We start from the raw sequence: 23,327 nt of genomic DNA on the forward strand, positions 1-23,327 counted from the left end.
CAGCCGTTCAAAAACAGAGACACCTGCAGTGTATGAAACAACCATTTATTCAATCACCTAAAAACAGCATAATTTACATTAAATAAAATTACAACAAATTTAAGTTAAAAATGTTTCAAATCACTTTGTAGTTTTCACCGGAGCAACATTAAAATTTCACATTTACATAAACTTAAAAAATAATCATAAAATCATGGATAGCAGCATCAAGAACATCTGTAGTTTCTTTCTCCACAGTTTCATGCATCTGAAAGACAGAAAGAGACAAGAAAGACATTCGATCAAAGAAATAAAACTGCGTTCCAAACATCTGTTATCATGGATCTGGGCTGTCAAACTGCAAAAATGAAAACACACGTTCACAGAAAGAGATATTTGTGAAAGTGAAGTTGGGCATTTGAGACACTTTGGATCTTCTTTCTTGTTTCAATGAAGACGAGTTATGAAAAGAGTTAAGAAAAGAAACCGAGTGATTCATGTCTCACCTGTCCTCTTCCATGAGCTCAAGGGTTTGCTGGAGGGAACTTGGATCTGTTCTTGGCTCTGCTGGAAGTGCTGGGAAAACATGGGATTTGAAACAACATGTAAAGTCACAGAATGCTCACTAAACTGGAATTTTTCACAGGATCACAGTTCACTTTGAAAAATCATGCAAGTCAATGTACTTTTGTTTGAACAAGAACAAATGCTCATAAAAATGTCAATCCACAGGATCTTCACTTCACACCAACTAGGTGGCATTTTCCCTACAGCACAGAAATGAGGCTTTTCTGGCAGGAAAATGGTTCATTACGGAACCGCGTTGAAATATTGTCTGATTTTGTTTGAACAACAGCAGCTTTACTCACATGAAAAAACAGACACTAAACTAACAAAGAAATATTATACTGATCAGAGTTATTATCATATAAATATTCTATAAAGATAAAAAAATATATGAATAAATATTAAAAGATAAAATATTGTATCATCTTAAAATAACACCCCAAAAACATTTGTTATTTTAAATAAAATATACGTTAACAAACAAAATATAACAATACAGCTAGCTTCTCATTTATGTTTAGTTTAATTTGAAATGCTAAAATAACTACAAATAAATCAACTAAAAAGAATAAACATTAACAAAACTATTTAGACATTAAAAAACTAAATCAACTAAAAAGAATACAAATATATATAAATATAAAAATATATAAACAAAAAATAAAAACAATAAATTAAAATAAATAAATAATAAATTAAATAAATAAATACATAACAGAAATGACAAAAACACAACAAAATGACTAAAACTAACAAAAATTAAGGTGAAAAAATAAAATAAATAAATAAAGTAATTAAAAATAATTAAAATATAGTATATCAATGGTACTAAATTATTAAATTAAATTATTAAACAAATAAAATTATACTTTTGCATAGTTTTTGCACATTATAATGAATCATTCGAAATATATACTATTTATTTTTATTTATTCAAACATATAAACATATATATATAGTTTTTGAATATCATAATTTATTGATATTATAATTGATTATAATTTTTGCATATTATAATTGATTGATTATTGATTATAATATTATTGTTATTAATCTATACTAATTATTTATATATTTATTCATATGTATTCATTATTATTATTAATAATATAGATTATATAATTACAATTATCAATATCAGATATTTTATTTATATAAATTTTACTATTTCTACTAATATTATTTATCTACTATTATTCTCCTAGTCTAAGCTTGAGGTTTATTTATATCTAATAATAAATCCACCCTGAGAAACATTCACTGAAGTAAGAAGTGACAGCTATCCCCGGTCTATATATCTTCTGTGTCTTTGTACCTGTTGGATCTGCTGGATTTCCCTCATGGCCAGTCGTATAGATGGGTAGAGTCGAGGGAACGGCCTGCTCTCATGGGTCGAATCGTCATCCTTGTGCTCCATCTGTGTGGCTCCGACCCGTCTGCGTCGGTCAGATATGCGTTTGAGCACCGGGGGTTTGTGGGACTCAACGTTTGAGTTTCCTCCTGGTGGCAGGAAGAGTCTCTGCATCTGTACATGCACTTTATTTGAACCTGTGTCTATGTCCTGATGCGCCTCCTCAGAAGGACACATAGCGCTGTTCTCCACCGACGATGTAAAAGCTTTGAGCTCCTCATAGTCTGGCTCCTGATCACACATCTGTAGACACACAAACCACACTCCCTCTTTATACCAAACTAAACAGTTGCAGAAGCCCTTAAATGAAGTGAAGAACACTCACCTGACCACAGGGCACCGTGAGCAGCTCCATGAAAGGCTTGATGCCCACGTGAGTGTGGTACTGGACCAGGTCTGTGAGAGAGGAATGAGCCCGGTCCTCCCCGAGAATCACATACTTCCCATTGGTCTGCATCTCCACCATGTAGTGACGGCAGCGATCCGCACCCCTGTTACACAGAACCAATACCAGCAGATGTTTTGAGTAAATAAATCAAATTAACATCAATAATTAATTAAACATACAACAATAATAATATAAAAATACATTTAAAAAAAAAATTGTTGCATAATATAATTATTAATATTAATCTATACTATTTATTTAAATGTATTCATTATTTATATAATTACACTTTTAAAATGTTTGTTATAATTATCAATATTATTAGATTAAATAATTTTTATATTAATTATATTTATTTTACTATTTCTAATAATATTATTATTAATAAAAATAAACAGATAAAACATAAATTTTTATATGAATAAATAAAATATTTGAATATTAATAATAATAATAATAATAAAATACAGTAAAATGCATAGCTTATAATAATAAAAATAATAATAATTATAATTATTATTATTAGCATGTACCTGAAGGTCAGAGTGTAACCCTCCCGGCTTTGACCGACACGCACCAAGAAGCAGCCGAGAGGTTTGTCGATCAGGAGATCTTCTGCATGTCTGAGAAACCAAAGTTATAATCAGCACATAATAAATATATTCTCATTTTCACTACATTAGGGAATTGATTGGACTCTCCAAGCTGACCTGCGTGTGATCATGCCGTGGAACCAGCTGGGGAAGATACCGTCTCTGGTCAGCTTACGGACCTGTGTCTCTTTGAACCAGCGGATGGTGTTGGACTTTTTCAGGTGTTTCTCTTTAATTCGTTCTTCATCTATCGGCTGAAGTATCAGAGATGTGTCCAGGTGAATGTTCTCATTCAGCGCGTTATCAAATGGAGTTCTCTGTCCAGAAAATTTAATGAAAAATTAGATTAAGTATGACACTTAAAGTCAGGGTTATTATAGTTAACTAAAACCATAAAAAAACACTTTGGTTACTTGAAATAAAATAACCATTAACTAATAAAACTTTCTACTTGCCAAGGCAACATTTCTAATTTTTTAGTTGAACTTGAAGAACCAAAATAAGTAAACTAAACTAAAACGGAAATAATAATTAATAAAAAAATTTATAGACATTTTCATAAAAACAAAAAATAATGACAGAAACACAAAACTATGGAGCCCCAGACATATAATTTGTATATTATTATATTATGCTAACGATTAACTTAAAACGAGGGAACGAATTATTATATTGTTCGCACGAATTAGTAAAACAAGGGAACAAATTATTATATTGTGTGCACAATTTAGTAAAACAAGGGAACAAATTATATTGTGCGCACAATTTAGTAAAACAAGGGAACAAATTATATTGTGCGCACAATTTAGTAAAACGAGGGAACAAATTATATTGTGTGCACAATTTAGTAAAACGAGGGAACAAATTAAATCATGTGCACAATTTAGTAAAACGAGGGAATGAATTATTATATTGTGTGCACAATTTATTAAAATGAGGGAATTATTATATTGTGCACACAATTTAGTAAAACAAGGGAATTAATTATTATATTGTGTGCACGATTTAATAAAACAAGGGAACTAATTATTATATTGTGTGCACAATTTATTAAAACGAGGGAATTATTATATTGTGCGCACAATTTAGTAAAACGAAGGAATTAATTATTATATTGTGCGCACAATTTAGTAAAACGAGGGAACGAATTATTATATTGTGCTCACAATTTAGTAAAACGAGGGAATTTATTATATTGTGTGCACAATTTATTAAAACGAGGGAATTATTATATTGTGCGCACAATTTAGTAAAACGAGGGAATTAATTATTATATTGTGTGCACAATTTAGTAAAACGAGGGAACGAATTATTATATTGTGCTCACAATTTAGTAAAACGAGGGAATTTATTATATTGTGTGCACAATTTATGAAAACGAGGGAATTATTATATTGTGCGCACAATTTAGTAAAACGAGGGAATTAATTATTATATTGTGTGCACAATTTAGTAAAATGAGGGAATTTATTATATTGTGTGCACAATTTATTAAAATGAGGGAATTATTATATTGTGCGCACAATTTAGTAAAACGAGGGAATTAATTATTATATTGTGCTCACAATTTAGTAAAACGAGGGAATTTATTATATTGTGTGCACAATTTATTAAAACGAGGGAATTATTATATTGTGCGCACAATTTAGTAAAACGAGGGAATTAATTATTATATTGTGCACACAATTTAGTAAAACGAGGGAATTTATTATATTGTGTGCACAATTTAGTAAAACGAGGGAACGAATTATTATATTGTGCGCACAATTTGGTAAAACGAGGGAACGAATTATTATATTGTGCACACAATTAAGTAAAACGAGGGAATTAATTATTATATTGTGCGCACAATTTAGTAAAACGAGGGAATTAATTATTATATTGTGCTCACAATTTATTAAAACGAGGGAATTATTATATTGTGCGCACAATTTAGTAAAACGAGGGAATTAATTATTATATTGTGCTCACAATTTATTAAAACGAGGGAATTATTATATTGTGCGCACAATTTATTAAAACGAGGGAATTATTATATTGTGCGCACAATTTAGTAAAACGAGGGAATTAATTATTATATTGTGCTCACAATTTATTAAAACGAGGGAATTATTATATTGTGCGCACAATTTAGTAAAACGAGGGAACGAATTATTATATTGTGCGCACAATTTAGTAAAACAAGTAACAAATTATTATATTGTGCGCACAATTTAGTAAAACGAGGGAATTTATTATATTGTGTGCACAATTTAGTAAAACAAGGGAATTATTATATTGTGCGCACAATTTAGTAAAACGAGGGAATTTATTATATTGTGCACACAATTTAGTAAAACGAGGGAATTTATTATATTGTGCACACAATTTAGTAAAACAAGGGAATTATTATATTGTGCGCACAATTTAGTAAAACGAGGGAATTTATTATATTGTGCACACAATTTAGTAAAACGAGGGAATTTATTATATTGTGCACACAATTTAGTAAAACGAGGGAATTTATTATATTGTGCGCACAATTTAGTAAAACGAGGGAATTTATTATATTGTGCACACAATTTAGTAAAACGAGGGAATTTATTATATTGTGCACACAATTTAGTAAAACAAGGGAATTATTATATTGTGCGCACAATTTAGTAAAACGAGGGAATTTATTATATTGTGCACACAATTTATTAAAACGAGGGAATTTATTATATTGTGCACACAATTTAGTAAAACGAGGGAATTTATTATATTGTGCTCACAATTTAGTAAAACGAGGGAATTTATTATATTGTGTGCACAATTTATTAAAACGAGGGAACGAATTATTATATTGTGCGCACAATTTAGTAAAACGAGGGAATTAATTATTATATTGTGCTCACAATTTATTAAAACGAGGGAATTATTATATTGTGCGCACAATTTATTAAAACGAAGGAATTATTATATTGTGTGCACAATTTATTAAAACGAAGGAATTAATTATTATATTGTGCACACAATTTAGTAAAACGAGGGAAGTTATTATATTGTGCGCACAATTTATTAAAACGAAGGAATTAATTATTATATTGTGCGCACAATTTAGTAAAATGAGGGAATTATATTGTGCGCACAATTTATTAAAACGAAGGAATTAATTATTATATTGTGCGCACAATTTAGTAAAACGAGGGAAGTTATTATATTGTGCGCACAATTTAGTAAAACGAGGGAATGAAGTATTATATTGTGCGCACAATTTAGTAAAACGAGGGAATTTATTATATTGTGTGCACAATTTAGTAAAACGAGGGAATGAATTATTATATTGTGCGCACAATTTAGTAAAACGAGGGAATGAATTATTATATTGTGCGCACAATTTAGTAAAACGAGGGAATTAATTATTATATTGTGCGCACAATTTAGTAAAACGAGGGAATGAATTATTATATTGTGCGCACAATTTAGTAAAACGAGGGAATTAATTATTATATTGTGCGCACAATTTAGTAAAACGAGGGAATTAATTATTATATTGTGCGCACAATTTATTAAAACGAAGGAATTAATTATTATATTGTGCGCACAATTTATTAAAACGAGGGAATTATTATATTGTGCGCACAATTTAGTAAAACGAGGGAATTAATTATTATATTGTGCACACAATTTAGTAAAACGAGGGAATGAATTATTATATTGTGCACACAATTTAGTAAAACGAGGGAATTAATTATTATATTGTGCGCACAATTTAATAAAACGAGGGAATGAATTATTGTACTTTTGTAATGTGGCATATTACAGGGTACAAACAAAAAATAACATGTTTTAAAGTCAGTTTTGATTTCAAGTCAACTTAAATAGGGGGACTGAAACATGATCAAGCTCTAATACGGACTAGAAATGTAACTTGACACGGAAAGAATCTTTAAATTGGTGGGTTGAAGAGGTAATCTCATAATCCAAATGTAGAATTTCACTGAATAAGCTACAGATGTCACACCTCAAAAAGCTTGCTGCGCGGCCGTGGTACAGGCGGCAGATGTGGTTCTTTTAGGATGCTATTCAACACCGAGCGAGGCCTGGGCTCCGGCTTTTTCCTTCTCGGTAAGGGTACGGGTGGAGACGCTGGTCCTGTAAACACACAGACACGACTTTAACACACATGAATGTTTTCAGCCGCTCAGAGCTGATGTCAGAGGACAGTCCTTACGCAGGTTTTCCTGCTCCAATTCCAGACGTCTCTTCCTCTCCTCCTCCAGCTGCTGTCGTCTCCTCTCCTCCTCCTCACGCTCCTCTCTCTCCCGCTGAGCCTGCCGCTGCCGCCGAAACTCTGCTAGCAATGCCAGATACTTCCTTCTGCAGACCCTCGCCCGGTAATCTAAAGAACAAAATGTGATATAGTCAGGGACGGTTCTAGGGTCAGTGGATATTTGGGGCTTTTGCCCAGACTTTGTCCCTGCAGCCTTTACGAGTAGCTATAAATGTAACCGTTATTATGAATATTAATTTGCCAAACAACATTTTAAACTTAATTAGGCTTGTAAAAACTTACTATGGATCAGATGATGGAAAAAAGTCATAAAAGCCATTATGACTTTTCATGCAAGAAACCTTGACATTACCCAAAAATGAACTAAAAAGGTAAAATATGGCTTTATATTGTCTGCTTGTTCATTCTGTGCCATTATTTGCTTAAGCAACATATCCAGATAAAAGACCTCTCGCAGTTCACATGTGAATCTTGCCGTTCATGTCTGAACTTGCTCTCACTGTTTTCATTAGTGTACTTCTCTGAGAGGTGATTTAGGATACAATGAAACAGTCAAACTAGGAGCCAAGATGTTTCATGTGGAGTCATGCGAGTTCCTCAATAATTCTATAGAGGCTTTAACAAACAAGTTTAATTGCCACTCACTTTTCTGAATGACAACCGCTGCTCGTCCCAGGCTCTCCAGAAGACGGGCCAACTCCTCCTGGTGCCAGTACTTAAAAAACAAACGCGACGATCTGAAAGAGCAACACAGGAGAACTGCTGTGACTTGCTCGATATATGAACCACTGAAGTATCTAATTTATCGGTTTGTATAATATTCTCACCAAATTTTCAAGCCAAATCAAAGTTAATAAAACATGTTAGAGCCTGTGAAAGATTTTATAAACCTAAAATGCATGCAGTACTAACAAAATAAAATAGATTGAACATTTTCTGAAGGAAATGTGAGTGATTAGGGGGTTTGTTGGTATTACCAACCATACATAGGAACAATAATGACAGTGATGCTTGTGTTAAATGCCACTAATAACACTTATAATAATTTCATTTACTTCATGTAGACAGGTCGCATCAGGCTCAGACTTACCCACACTTCCAACCAGAGAGTTTAGTGCTGTTGAGGATCGACATACAACTAAAAGCAACAAAAGAAAAGAGATCCATTGTGAATGAAACCAAATGATCAATATCAGTACATATCATCATGAAGAGCTCATTTAAAAGGAGCAAAGTCATTTTATGTTATTTATTAAATATTGCTCAAGACCTTGCAGATTTTACACCTCTTTGTGCATTGTAATGAGAATCACATCGTCTTCTTTTCATTGTGTGTATTTTATATTGGAAACATTACTATTTTTAAAGCATGCATTTATTTGATCAAAAATCCAGAAAAAAACTGTAATATCATGAAATATTATTACAATTTAAAACAATGGTTTTCTGTTTTAATATACTTTAAAAATTTAATTTATTCCTATTAATTTTTAGCATCATTACTCCAGTCTTCAGTGTCACATGATCCTTCAGAAATCATTCTAATATGCTGATTTGCTGCTCAGTTATTATCAGTGATTTTTTTTGGAACCTGTGATATTTTTTTTTTTACAGGATTCGTTGATGAATAAAAACTTAAAAAGAACAGCCTTTATTAAAAAATATAAATCTTTTCTAACAATGTAAATCTTTAGTATCACTTCTTATCAATTTAACACATCTGTGCTGAATAAAAATATTAATTTCTTTCAAAGAAAGAAAGAAAGAAAGAGAATATATCACTGACCCCAAACTTTTGAACGATAGTGTATATTATTACAAAAGATTTCTATTTTAAATAAATGCTGTTCTTTTTTTAACTTTTTATTCATCAACGAATCCTGAAAACAATTTCACAGGTTATATAAAATAAGCAGCACTACTGTTTCCAACATTGATAATAAATCAGCTGTTATAATATTTCATAATAATACTGTTTTATCTGTATTTTTGATTAAATAAATACTAATGTTTCCAAACTTTTGACCATTACCATAAGTGAGTGTGTGTGTATTGTGCAAAAATAAAGTAAAACTAATTAATTTATACTAAGCAAGAATGTTCCTCAGCATTGCATGCATACTTTAATTTGTATGTATTCAGTCTGCAAGCAAAAGCAGCTGATAATAGGGAGCTTATTCCTCTCATGTGAACGAAATGTACTATTATCTTCTGTAGGTAGAATTTTTGTGCTCCTTTAACACAACATGAAGTGTCTGCTGTTCAAACCTGCTCTTGTCCAACGGGAGATCTGGTTTCAGCAGCAGAATGTTGTACCTACGAGACAGAAATCTGAGTCATGCTGCAGACAATATAATGTAATGATGAACTGATGAAATGTTTCTCCTGCCAGCACACAAACCTCTCTGCAAACTCTGTGAAAGTCGGACGCCATGAGAAACCGTCCCGCCGGATTCGGATTGTTTCCATCAGGCCATTGTACCTCAGCTAGAGAGGAGGAGGAGGAGGAGGCAGAAAAGCAGAACATAAATATGATGGATTGGACAACTGAGACTCTGAAAGGTGCCATTAGAGCACTTTTGAAGGGATAGTTTACCTAAAAATGAGTTCATTCCTTATTCACTCACGCTTATTCCATTCCAAACCCAGTGAAATTTTCATTCTTCCATGAACACAAAAGAAATCTTTTGAAAGAAACTTTCAATTTGCATACAACAAAAGCCGTCACACTCCAAAAATAACCAAAAATGTTATAGTATAAAAAAAATATCACAAATGCAGTTTATCTAACTTGTGAGCTATACTGCAAAAATGAAGATTCTTCCAAAAATGTTCTTTTGTGTTTTATAGGAAAAAAGGCAGCATACAGATTTGGAATGACAGGAAGGAAAGTAAATATTTCTTTTTTCTATTAAGCTTTTATTTACATTGTACAGGAAAATTTATATTTAATATACATTTAAACATTACATTATTATATTTTATTATTAAATATTTTATTGGTTTAAATTACATTATTACATATTTTTTATATTACATATAATAAATAGAAATATCGTGCAATAAAATAATCACATATATATGATATATATATATATATATGATATATATATATATATAAATAATATAAATCGCATATAATATAATTGCGCATATATATATATATATATATATATATATATATATATATATATATGCGCAATTATATTATATGCGATTTATATTATATATATATATATATATATATATATATATAAAAATTGCATATAAAATAATTGTGTGTAATATATATATATATATATATATATATATATATATATATATGTGCGCGATTATATTATATGTGATATATATATATAGAGAGAGAGAGAGAGACACAGATAAAAATGTGTTTTTATAGTATATTAATTTTTATATATTTTTAAAATAACATGTATGATGTATTCATTTTAATTTGTATTATTTTAATTTATTATATTATTTATACATAAAAATATTTAATTTTTAAATGATTCTTTTAGGCTGCAAACTGCACTTTCACCATTTCACAGCAGGTGTCAGTGTTGCACAGTCATGTAGTTTAAACAGTCCTGTAAAATCCAAGGCTGTAAATCATCTAACCATGTGACTTAATAGCAGTTTATGCATATATATATATACACATGCACAGAGCGAGACAAATTATGTCATTTGAACAGGATGTTTCTTTGAGAACAGAATTTTTTTTTTTTTTTGCTAGTTGGTGGTTACTACTTATTACTACTATAACTAAGTATAAGTACTACTATAATAAGTAAGTAATACTACTATAAATAAGTAATACTACTATAACTATAAAAAAGTACCCAAAACAACCTAGCAACAAGTAAGAAGCAGCCTAGTAAAGTAGTAAAGTTTTAAATGGACAGACACTGCTCATATTTTCTACTTTTTACTAGTATCTACACTATACAGAGCTTATAGTCAGTGTTACAATCTGAACTTGCTGGTCACTGAGCAGATCCAACAAGACAAGCGCTTAATACAGCGTTCAGTTCATATTGGCACACAAACCCAGTGGCTCCTCTATCATTAGAGGGATTTGGATTTAACTCCATCATAACAGCACTAAAAGGCTTCCAGGTTTTAGTACAGCTCAGAGAACTGGAGGGCAGGAATGCATTTGGCTCCACTGTGGAAAATAAAAGGGGCCACAAACCGGGCCAAGCCCAGTGGAAGCCTGATGATTGTGAAGTGACTCTGCAGTGACTCCAGTTAACCTACCTGATCCATCACCAGTTTACTGTCCAGTTGATCGGGCTGTTTGCTTCGGTTGGGTTTGATGCACCGAACAAAGTGTGGACCGGCGGCAAACATCTTCTCCATAAGGACAGCCAGGGAGTGCTGTACGGAACAAAACACTTTTAGTTTCGCTTAATTAAGACAATCACAATGCAGAAATCTTAAATGGTCCAAGAATTAGGCTTCACTTCATTTTGGGGTGAAATATGAACTTCTTGACAGTTTTTTGAGAGATTCGTCCATATAATATTTCTGATTCATGCAAAAAATAAATAGATGTACATATTCAAGCGCACATACATTCAGGTGCATTTACAAACATTTGATTCATTTGATTATAGGATGCTTCCAATAAAATGACAAATGTGAAATAAATCCAATAAAATGACTATTTCTAATTTACCTTGAATTGCGCACCAACGGACTGCTTCCTGGTCGAGTTGAAGTTGTCTTCTGCAACTTGTAGCTAAAATAGGCAGATTTACATGCTGTAATCCCTCTCTGCATTCATTATCACTGATCTCAAAGGTAAGACGAATTTGTCATTTGTACAGCTACATATTTTCTTGAAATTCCAGCCTTTCAAGGTATTTGGGAAATACCACAACGTGTTTTAACAAACACTCGTAAAGTAAGATGGTATGTCAAAAAATAAATCAAAATCTTAGTTATACCTTGGCTTTCCTTGGCATTAGTGTGCCTGTTCGAGAAATTGTAGCTGAAAAAAGAAAAGATTAAATTTTAAAAATAAATAAATAAAACATAACAATAGTAATGATGTTGATAATAATAATAATAATAATAATAATTACAATAATATTTTTGTGTGTGTTCAAAACTGAAACTCAGAACCAAATGCTTTTGTTTAGGTATTTGCAGTTTAATTATCTGTGAATAATAAAATATAATAGCCATAATAATTAAATAAATACTTAAAATGACATGCATAGGAAAAAAAATGTTACTTAAATTATATTAAATGTAGTAAAAACTAAAAACATAATTATAATTAATATATATGATATGATATTTCAATAATTATATATAATAATACTGTTATTATTAATAATATATATATATATATATATATATATATATATATATATATATATATATATATATATATATATATATATATATATATATATATATATATATATACACACAGTTTTTATATAAAATTTATTTATATTTTTTTATTTATTTTTATTCACATATATAATCAAATATACTGTATATATGCAAAACATAATTTAATAAATGAATTTAGATTTTTTTATAACTAATATATATATATATATATATATATTAGAGTTATAAAAAAATCTAAATTCATTTATTAAATTATGTTTTGCATATATACAGTATATTTGATTATATATGTGAATAAAAAATAAATAAAAAATATAAATAAATTTTAAATAAATAAAATAAAAAATAGATAAATAAAAAACTAAAACTAAAAATAAATAAAATAAAAACAGATAAATAAAAAATAGATGAAATAAATAAAATTTAAATAAATAAATATAAAAATATATGAATAAAAAAAATAGATAAATAAATCAAAAATAGTATAAATAGAAAAAAAAAAAAATATATATATATATATATATATATATATATATATATATATATATATATATATATATATATATATATATATATATATATATATATATATATATATATTAGTCACACACACACAAAAAAACATCTGAGTCAGTTCAGACCTGCGAACAAAACACTGAGGAGAGGAGTGACGCTGTTGATGAAGAGCTGGCGAATGTTGGCTGGTATTGTGTCTCGGTTTTTCTCAAGGAAACCGCTTGCATTGTATTGCACCTAAACAGACCACAAAAACACAGTTGATGCAGGAATAATGCACACATTATGAAGACACACACCCTCATTAATGCATCTCCTCAGGGAAAAACACACAATCATTTAATTATTAACCAGCACAACAATAACACGCATTACAGTCTCTGTTGACATCTAAATGATGTCACTGATCAGGTGAATTGTTAGGTAATGATGATGACGTTGGTTTGTAGACTCACCTTCCCAGCATAGTGCACAATAGTGAACAGTGGGGTGTGGTTTCGCACAACCTCAAAGTTTGGAGCCGTCTTAAATTTGCTGTTTAACTTGTCAACAAAATCTCGGTCAGTGGCCTGCGGGTGCAAAAAGACAATCTTATCACATATTATATCACATATGTCATAAACAGCTGTGTTTTTAACTTATGCTTGAGATTCACTAGTCTCTCACAACAAATGCAGTCACATGACCACAGTATCCCAAACGTACATGGAACAGAGTGAAGGTTATCTACGTAAAATGTCTCCACCGTACAAATATATTAAATGGATGGAATGAAAATTGGCATTAAATGTTTTGGGCTTATGGCTCTGACATCTCTGTGTTGCTTTTTTTACTACAATTACTTTTAACCCTGTAAAGCCTAACAATTTAAATAAAAATTTGTCAGAATTTGTTTTTTCTTATTTTTTTTTTTTTAAAGGAACAGTTTCCTGATCCTTTAAACAAAATAAAAATGTTGATAAAAATATTTCTTTATGAAACGTGATACAAAAATATAGTTTGAGCTCTATGTACAAAATTTTTGTTTTTCCGTTTGTAAAAAAAATGTATATACTCTTATTTTAAATTTTGCTAAAGCAATTACATAAATTATAAATATAAATTATAAATTAAAATCATATATAAAATTACTCAATTACTTTTAAGAGATTGCAATACTTAAAAGGAACCGATTGAAATGACTACACTTTTAGGTATATAAATATGTACAAAGCAGACGCTTTAGATAAAAGCATCTGCTAAATGCATAAAATGTAAATGCAATTAGAAAAAATAAATAAAATAATAAAAATAAAAATAAATAATTAAAAAAATAAAAATACATAAATAAAAATAAAATAAACTAAAAATTAAAAATTACTAAATAAAAAATAATAAAACAAATTAAAATAAAAAAATAAATTAAATAAATTAAAAATAAATTAAATTTATATATATATATATATATATATATAAAACAAACAAAAACCTTTTTAAAGTGACTCAATTGAGGATTTGGCAACATGTTTTCTCATTGTGTCTCAGGTGTTAGTTGCCAACACATACCTGAGGAAAGGCACTTTGTTCATCCAGCAGAGAGAGAATCCCGATGGGTTTCGTGAGGAACAGGTCCTGAAACAGGAATAAACCTGGCATGAGTGAATGAGTTTTCCATGCTGACAAGCTAAACAGGCTTCTCTAGCTGACGGCGCTGTAGATTCATGTTACGCTACAGGATATGCAGTGGTTTCAGAGTTATAGGCTGAATATTACATGAACGTGACATGCATGTAAGTATGCAGCTTTCAAAACAGGCGGCTGCTGAATTCCTATAATTACAGGGCAGAGTTCATATTTACAGAGCAGGTCGGCCCAGGAATCTCACGCCAGAATGAGGTGAAAACAAGCTTCATGCAAAGACCACAGTTTCCTTTAGTTTCCCATTCAGCATGCTGAAGGATTTGGGTCAGAATGCACACAGAAATTTGAGAGAGATCCTCAAAGCTACGTGTCCTGCTCTGTCAGCACTTCCTGTGTTTGGGATTTACCGCATGGCCGTCTGCCAAACACAGAGCTCGGGTGTATTTTTGGAGTCAGAGAGAAGGAAAAATGGGGAAAAAAGTTGGAGAAAGTACAGGACAATCACGGAGGGTGAAGGTTTTGAATGTAGATGTACCAGTATGGGTTTGTTGTCCTTGTAGGTTATGGTCTCCCATGTGATGCCTTCCTCTTTATATTCTTTCTGTTCCATCAGAAAAATGTGCTAAAGGGAAATGACATGGAAAATGAGATCATCAGATTCATGGAGTGGCAAATCAAGTCCTGTTAAAAGAACCGGCAGTGACCATGATCGAATGTGGCATTTAAATGGTTTGTAACATCTGCTGCCTTGAGTTTTCCACACTACAGGCAGATAAATCTTGTAAAGTTGTAAAGTTAAATGACCAAATCTTTATATTTGTATATTTTTTGTCTTTGTACTGACAAAGACAGTCCAAGATGAGACTTCAATCAATCAAGCTTGAGTTGTCGCCACATAAACGCATAACAAAAAATATGAAACATTTCAACATGTGCACTTCCCAAACCACTGTCAGTTTCATTTTCCTATATAAAAATTAAACTCATAATACAGACTTACATGGTTGAAGAAAAACTGGAGCTGTTCGTTAGCCAGATTGATGCAGAGCTGCTCAAATCGGTTCACAGTGAAGTTCTCAAAACCAAAGATGTCAAGGATTCCTGTAAATATAGAAAGAGCAAGCCTCAAATGTCACATAACTTCGATAAGAAATTGTGCTTTGGATTTCCATCCGACTACCACAAAATAAAAGGAATTTTCCAAACAGCTAGCGAAATGGATGGAAAAAATGCAATTCTCCATAACAAACATGACATTTAACAACAAGCCAGAAAGCAGTTACAGGCTTGTTATATTTAGTCTGATAAATGGAGGAAAACTGTAATATTTGCACCAAACATTGGTAAAAGTGTTGTTTTTACATTGTGTACAAGTTTGTTACTGTTCACAATGGAAAAACTGGAGGTATTCACTAGGAATAGGGAGATAAATCTGCGAAAACTGAAATAATTAAGTGTTAATCAAAGGATGTAAAACATTTTGTTTTCAATAGTAATTGATATTATTTAGAATAACAGCATCAGGCACTGAAAATAGTATTATTCACATACTATTTGAATTAGCTTTATTTTTATATTTTCAGTTTTCGTTTTAATTTAGCTCAAGTTTTTGTAATGTTGTGCTTCTGCACCATTTTCTACAAATATATTTTATTTAGCTTTATAAAATAGCTTTATAAAGTTTACTAGATTTATATAAAAATATATATATATATTGGATGAAAAACAATCTTTTTTAAAATTTAAGTTGATGGTTTTTTGCCTAAAATATTTGTATTAATTTATTTCTGCATTATTTCAAATAATGAAAACAATTTTGAATAGTTTAAGTTTTAGTTAACGTTAACAACACTGGGTTGGTTACTAGCATTTATTGAGCTTTTATTTTTATATTTTCAGTTTTCATTTTATTTTAGTTTAAGTCTTAGTCTTTTTTTTTTGTTTGCTTTTGTCATTTTTATTAGTTTTTTATATTTCTATTTTTTATATTTCCAGCTTTAATTTACTTCTTGTCAGTTTTATTTTTAGTAATTTTAGTACTTTAACAAACCTTTTTTTTTGTATTTTATTTTTAAATGCAAGTACTAAAACCACAAACTAAAACTGAATAATAATAATAATAATAAAAAGCTAAATTATGGAAGGTTGTTTCCACCACTAAATAAAAAAATTAAAAAGGTAATTGCGACTTTTTATCTCATAATTCTGACATTTTTTCTTGCAACTAGGGACTTTATATCTCACCATTTTACATGATATAAAGTCAGAATTGCGAGTTACAAAGTCAGAGTTGCATGTTATAAAGACTTCATAGTTATATCTGACTTTATAACTTTATAACCTTTTTTATTTTTAATTTCATGGCAGAAACAAGCTTCCATACTAAATAGGAAAAAATGGTGCAGAAGCAAATTTTAAATGTATGTTTTAATCTCATTTGATATTTTATTTTAGCTTTATTCCAAATAACGAAAATGATTACTTTTAATACAACACTTCTCAGTCACAGCCTTAACTGGTATATTTACCTATTTCATTGAGCTCCACATCACAATCTACTTTAGGAGCGAGCAGCTCGTTGACTTTACTGACGATCCATCCGAACACGCGACCGTAGGCCACTTTAGCGATGGAATCTCTGGCATCTGAAATGATCATTTAAAACAGATGGTGATCATTATGAAAAGTGTCAAACACACTAGTGATGTCACGCTGATGAAGTCGTACCTTCAGCCTGCTGCTGGTTGTGTAGTCGCTGGATGGCCTCTCCTCGCGTCACAGACGTGGTGCAGGTCAGACTCTTTAGTAAATCCTCTTCCTGAACGCCAAACTGACCCTGGTTACAGAAACAAACATACAAAATGCTTCTTTTATTGAAGTTTTCTTTTACAGAAATCGCTTAAGGACTCCAACAAACGGTTGGTAGGGAATACAATGAGCTTCTCCCCGGGTTGGTAATATCACTAACCCTAAAATTTACATAAACCCCGCCCCTGGGAACACACAACAAAGGGGGCGGGGCAATGTTGGGCTGCTTTAGAGAAGAGGAAGAGTTGTTGTAGTAGAGTGTTGTTTTAAACCGGACTGCTTCACAAACAAGGGTCAATTCAACGCTGGATTTGCACAAAAGATTAACATGACGACACATGCTAGTGGATGAGTTGAATCAACTCCACAGCAACTACATCAATTTATCCACTAACCATTCAGAAACGTCTAAAAGTGGTAGCTTCTTCCTGAGTCTCTCCATCAGTGTCGACTCCGGTTTGAACAATGTAAGACTGAACAACGTTACTGACAATCCTCATTTTGGCTGCGTGAGATTCTCCAGCTTTGTTGTTGTTGAGCTGTTAAAGCTCCGCCCTCTTCTGGAAAGGGGGCGGGAGCAGCAGCCCATTTGCATTTAAAGGGACACACACAAAAACGGTGTGTTTTTGCTCACACCCAAATAAGGACAAATTTAACAAGCTATAATAAATGATCTGTGGGGGATTTTGAGCTGAAACTTCACAGCTGAACATATATTACATCTTGTAAAATTAGATAAAATAACTAAAAAAACATTTCAGATGTTGTGTGATAAAACGGATCTGCTGGTTAGTCTGTTTACAAGTCACATGAGTTTTTTTGACCATCGAGGGATTTATTCAGTAAATGTGTTTCCAACGTAGTTCATGCATGTCTTCTTATAGGATAAAAAAATATCTGACTTAATTAAGCGCATAAGTTTTTTATGCATATTTTTTGAATTTATGCACATCTTGGTATTTCCATCCAGCCTTTTTTATGCAATATCCCAAAATTGGCAATATCTTGATTGTTTTATTTTACAGGGAAATATTGCAATAGTAATATTTCTTATTTTGTTTTTACTAAGTATTGATATATATTGATACAGAACCACAAAATTCCACATTGATATATAACCACAAAATTCTGGACAAACAAGTACAGCAAACCTGGATTTTTTATTTATTTTTAATTGCATTGTTTAATGCAGTTGCATTGTTTAATTGCAACAGTAATTTTTGTAAGGGGACAAAAAAAATGCAATTAGATTTGTTTTCCCTAAAATTGTGCAGCCCTAGTTTCTCCTAAAACATGCATACACACCTGAGGTGAGTGTCATGATTCTTTTAAAGGAATGTTATTTTAAGACCAACAAAGAATGTTGAACATGCTATCGGCTATAAATCACGTTGTGTAAAGCAAGACAGACCAAATGTAAGGAATGAATTGTGCTACAAAAAAAAAAAATACACAAAAGAAAAAAAAAACACACAAAAGAAACAGACCCTGCCATTTGGAAAGAACAATGACTAGTCAAATGTGACCAAGACGTAAATGTCATACAGGAAAGGTCACATTAATTTGTTCATTTAGATGCTGGGGGCAATTATGGACACATATACATTGGTACAACAAAAGGCACCTCAAATCTAAACTTCCAAATCTGCTCCAAAAGTTAAAGTATGCCACAGTAGATTTTATAAATGGAAATCGTCCTGCGTCAGGAAAATGCAACGTGCTACTATTAACTGCCCCATAGGTGCAGGACGACCTAATAGAGTCTAAACATAGCCACTTCTGGCTTTTCTGTGCACTGTGTGTCTTATCGTAAAAGGCCAGATGTAGGCGGACCCACGCCTCCTTCAGCTTGCCCTTAAAAGAGTTTCTTTGTGTGCACACAGGCCGTAATTCACCTGATTAAACAGTAGGGCGGTCGAGGTGACGCTGGGAGGGTAGGCTAACATTCATCTCCCGAGAAAACCTGGTGTACGTGTCAGCTTTTTTAACTGAAGTTTCACCATTACTGTTGATCATGGTTTGGGGTTAGTGGTGTGAACAAATCTATAACACTAAATATTAAAGTTCAGCATGTGCATCATCCTTAAATGATTTTTTTAAATGATGCGTGTTTGTTGAGAAGAGTGTGCTGTTACTTTACTATGTGATCAGACACATCCTTTTCACCTGCTGGACCAGAAAACAGCTGAAAAATATCTAGGGGTGAGAAAATCATGCAGTTTGGTTTTTGCCTGTAAACAACCACCCTGAACACACCAGCAACAACACGATTAAATCAATTTAAGTGATGTCACACCAATGCCATTTTAAATGCACTCAAAATGAGCTAGGCAATTAAATATTTGAAGGGTTCCTTGATTATGATTTCACTTTTTTAACTTTAGTTAGTGTGTAATGTTGCTGTTTGAGCAGAAACAACATCTGCAAAGTTACGACGCTCAAAGTTCAATGCTAAGGGAGATATATATATATATATATATAATAATTTATTATATACTTCGCCCCCGAGAATACGCAAAAAAAGGGGGTGAGGCCATGTTGGGCCGCTTTAGAGAAGAGGAAGAGTTGTTGTAGTAGAGTGTTGTTGTCATACCGTCATTTTACGCCGGACTGCTTCACAAAGATTAAAATGATGGCACATGCTAGTCGATGAGTTAAATCAACTCCACAGCAACTACATAAATTTATCCACTAACCATTCATAAACGTCCAGTTTCATTCTAAAAGTTGTAACTTCTTCCTGTGTCTTTCCATCAGTTTCGACTCCGGTTTGAACAATGTAAGACTGAACAACGTTACTGACAATCCTCATTTTGGCTGCGTGAGATTCTCCAGCTTTGTTGTTGTTGAGCTGTTAAAGCTCCGCCCTCTTCTGGAAAGGGGGCGGGGAGCAGCAGCTCATTTGCACTTAAAGGGACACACACAAAAACGGTGTGTTTTTGCTCACACCCAAATAGGGGTGAATTTATGAAGGTAAAACAGTAGTAAAAACCAAGAGGTTGCTGATTTGAATGTGAGAACTTGTCGTATTCATATTTGTATTTGTAAATTGTAATTTACACTCAAAGCCCTGATGTGAAAAGCTGAATGTTTTGATTTGCACACACAGACAACTATCAAAACACCCATGTTACGAAGTTGTAGTTACAGATTAATAGTTACAAATGTGTAAAATGGCATTCACATTAACAAAATGACAGACACAAATGTGTGAGACATATTTACTTTTGCACTTTACTTCAGTTTCGCTGTTCAGCTTCAAGTCAGCACTCAGATCTGGCAGTAAAGGTTCAATTCCTGCCGCTTTGACTTTTGCTACATTTGATAACCGCACTAAGCCATATCACGTATTTCGGTACTAAAGAACGTCCACTACTTTCCCATGCATAGTAATCGCAATTTTAAAGTTCCCTAATTTGCTTTTGGGAAATGCAGCCCTAAGTAGATCATATAAACCATTGCTACCATTATGCTACAGAGAAACGCAGCCCAGGTTGATCAACTATATTCCTTAGCAAGTACAAGCATTTGCACCGCATGGTCTGCTGAGGTTTTCAGACTTTAAGATTGAAACTTTTCTTTCCATTTCGGTTCACACTTGTTTACAAAAAGTTTTTTTTTTTTTAAATGCATTTAACAGTAGTTGAGAGTTGTCACATCTACAGTGTGCCATGATGACTTGTGAATTGTGACCAATTGTGTGTTACCACACATCTGCAAGTATACAAACAGGAAACTCACTGCAGTAGCTTTTAACCAGCCGCGTGATGTCTCTGACACCTTCAGAACGTCGCTGTCTGTCGTTTCAAAGGTGATGTTTCCCAGGGACAGAATGCCAGCTAGAATCGTCATCATGTCCACCTTTTCCTACAAATGAGATGATGTGAATGTGAAACGGGAACTGTAATTACGCCATTTTAAAGCAGTTCAATGGTACTGCAGTAGAATAATTTTTGAAAGTTCGAATATTCAATGTAGCATCTTATTTAATCAGTAGAGGATATATTAAGTTGTAGATGAAGTATAGCATGTCAAACCACAGAACACTGTTGTCAATGCTTGACATGACAGTGAGTTTAGTTCTTACCTGCTCTTCAAATCCCACCATGTCCATTGCGTTACACACCTCAGCATATTTCACACGCCAGGTCTGCACTGCATCTTCCTGCCCAAATCTGCCATTCAAATAACTGACAAGAACAAAAATATGTTATTTCTTGTTATATATAATATATTATTTCTTTTTGAATTTTTTGGACTTCTTTTCATTTAGGTCATGAATGTGCATGCAAAGTTTCAACACATAGATGTGTTTTGGAATGACTGTATAACCTTTGGTAACTACGATTGTGTTAGGGGTGAAACTGACCCCCACTGGTTTCCATGCAATTTGCCAAAAATCTACAGAAAACCTTTATTTTAGATTGAAAAAGACTAAATATGAAATACATGAAAACTTTACTTGAAACTGAAGACTCGTCTTTTGAACCATAAAAGTAAAATTTGCTTTTTCTTTCTATTTGAGATTCACAGTTTAACAAAATCTGTGAAAGGATGTTTTTTTTTTTGGTTGTAGTGTTGTCAAAAGTTCCAACCACGGTACTGAAATGAAAAATGTGTTGCTTTGAGCGTTGTTGAGTGGATTCGTTAACACCTCTGATTTGCCCTTGTGTTCACACGCTCATCAGATACACTATATTGCCAAATGTATTGGTACGCCTGCCTTTACAGGCATGAACTTTGATGACATCCCATTCTTAATCAGTTGGGTTTAATATGGAGTTGGCCCTCCCTTTGCAGCTATAACAGCCTCAACTCTTCTGGGAAGGAATTTTTGACCATTCTTCTAGAAGCGCATTTGTGTGGTCAGGCATTGATGTTGGCGAGAAGGCCTGGCTCACAGTCTCCGCTCTAATTCATCCCAAAGGTGCTCTATCGGGTTGAGGTCAGGACTCTGTGCAGGCCAGTCAAGTTCCTTGACACCAAACTCACTCATCTATGTCTTTATGAACATTGCTTTGTGCACTGGTCGCCATCTCCAAACTGTTCCCACAAAGTTGGGAGCATGAAATTCCAAAATGTCTTGGTATGCTGAAGCATTAAGAGTTCCTTTCACTGGAACTAAGGGTTCAAGCCCAACCCCTGAAAAACAACCCCACACCATAATCCCCCCCTCCACCAAACTTTACACTTGGCACAATGCAGTCAGGCAAGTACAGTTCTCCTGGCCACCGCCAAACCCAGACTCGTCTATCAGATTGCCAGACAGAGAAGCGTGATTGGTCACTCCAGAGAACACGTCTCCACTGCTCTAGAGTCCAGTGGCGGCGTGCTTTACACCACTGCATCTGACGCTTTGCATTGCACTTGGTGATGGATGCAGCTGCTCGGCAACGAAACCCATTCCATGAAGCTCTCTATGCACTGTTCTTGAGCTAATTTGAAGGCCACATGAAGTTTGGAGGTCTGTAGCTATTGACTCTGCAGAAAGTTGGCGACTTCTGCGCACTGTGCACCTCCGCATGCGCTGACCCCGCTCTGTGGCCTACCACTTTGTGGCGGAGTTGCTGTTGTTCCCAATTGCTTCCACTTTGTTATGATACCACTAACAATTGACCATGGAATATTTAGTAGTGAGGAAATTTCATGAATGATCTTATTGCACAGGTGGCAACCTATCACGGTACCACGCTTGAATTCACTGAGCTCCTGAGAGCGACCCATTCTTTCACAATGTTTGTAGAAGCAGTCTGTATGCCTAGGTGCTTGATTTTATACACCTGTGGCAATGGACCAGTTCACTGATAGACGCCTGCT

The 23,327-nt window shown here is 32.7% G+C and overlaps 1 protein-coding gene across 1 annotated transcript in view; it reads right to left on the reverse strand.

Moving 5' to 3' along the window:
- Nucleotides 1–28: 28 nt before the first annotated feature.
- The window catches only part of LOC137028513 (myosin-IIIb), a 42,109-nt gene continuing 18,810 nt past the window's right edge, over nucleotides 29–23,327 (reverse strand). The window contains exons 7-30 of the mRNA XM_067397374.1: nucleotides 21,598–21,700; nucleotides 21,252–21,377; nucleotides 17,430–17,538; nucleotides 17,231–17,347; nucleotides 15,703–15,803; nucleotides 15,238–15,324; nucleotides 14,628–14,693; nucleotides 13,538–13,651; nucleotides 13,208–13,319; nucleotides 12,149–12,192; nucleotides 11,878–11,940; nucleotides 11,457–11,576; nucleotides 9,595–9,680; nucleotides 9,462–9,509; nucleotides 8,284–8,331; nucleotides 7,839–7,930; nucleotides 7,134–7,301; nucleotides 6,924–7,054; nucleotides 3,056–3,255; nucleotides 2,879–2,968; nucleotides 2,283–2,448; nucleotides 1,862–2,200; nucleotides 486–555; nucleotides 29–247 (exon numbers count right to left, since the gene is read on the reverse strand). Coding sequence (XP_067253475.1) covers nucleotides 240–247; nucleotides 486–555; nucleotides 1,862–2,200; nucleotides 2,283–2,448; nucleotides 2,879–2,968; nucleotides 3,056–3,255; nucleotides 6,924–7,054; nucleotides 7,134–7,301; nucleotides 7,839–7,930; nucleotides 8,284–8,331; nucleotides 9,462–9,509; nucleotides 9,595–9,680; nucleotides 11,457–11,576; nucleotides 11,878–11,940; nucleotides 12,149–12,192; nucleotides 13,208–13,319; nucleotides 13,538–13,651; nucleotides 14,628–14,693; nucleotides 15,238–15,324; nucleotides 15,703–15,803; nucleotides 17,231–17,347; nucleotides 17,430–17,538; nucleotides 21,252–21,377; nucleotides 21,598–21,700 — 2,608 coding nt within the window. The 3' untranslated portion in view covers nucleotides 29–239. The remainder of the gene's footprint in view (nucleotides 248–485; nucleotides 556–1,861; nucleotides 2,201–2,282; nucleotides 2,449–2,878; nucleotides 2,969–3,055; nucleotides 3,256–6,923; nucleotides 7,055–7,133; nucleotides 7,302–7,838; nucleotides 7,931–8,283; nucleotides 8,332–9,461; nucleotides 9,510–9,594; nucleotides 9,681–11,456; nucleotides 11,577–11,877; nucleotides 11,941–12,148; nucleotides 12,193–13,207; nucleotides 13,320–13,537; nucleotides 13,652–14,627; nucleotides 14,694–15,237; nucleotides 15,325–15,702; nucleotides 15,804–17,230; nucleotides 17,348–17,429; nucleotides 17,539–21,251; nucleotides 21,378–21,597; nucleotides 21,701–23,327) is intronic.

Source organism: Chanodichthys erythropterus, chromosome 10, assembly GCF_024489055.1.
Source record: "Chanodichthys erythropterus isolate Z2021 chromosome 10, ASM2448905v1, whole genome shotgun sequence".
Lineage (NCBI taxonomy): Eukaryota > Metazoa > Chordata > Actinopteri > Cypriniformes > Xenocyprididae > Chanodichthys > Chanodichthys erythropterus.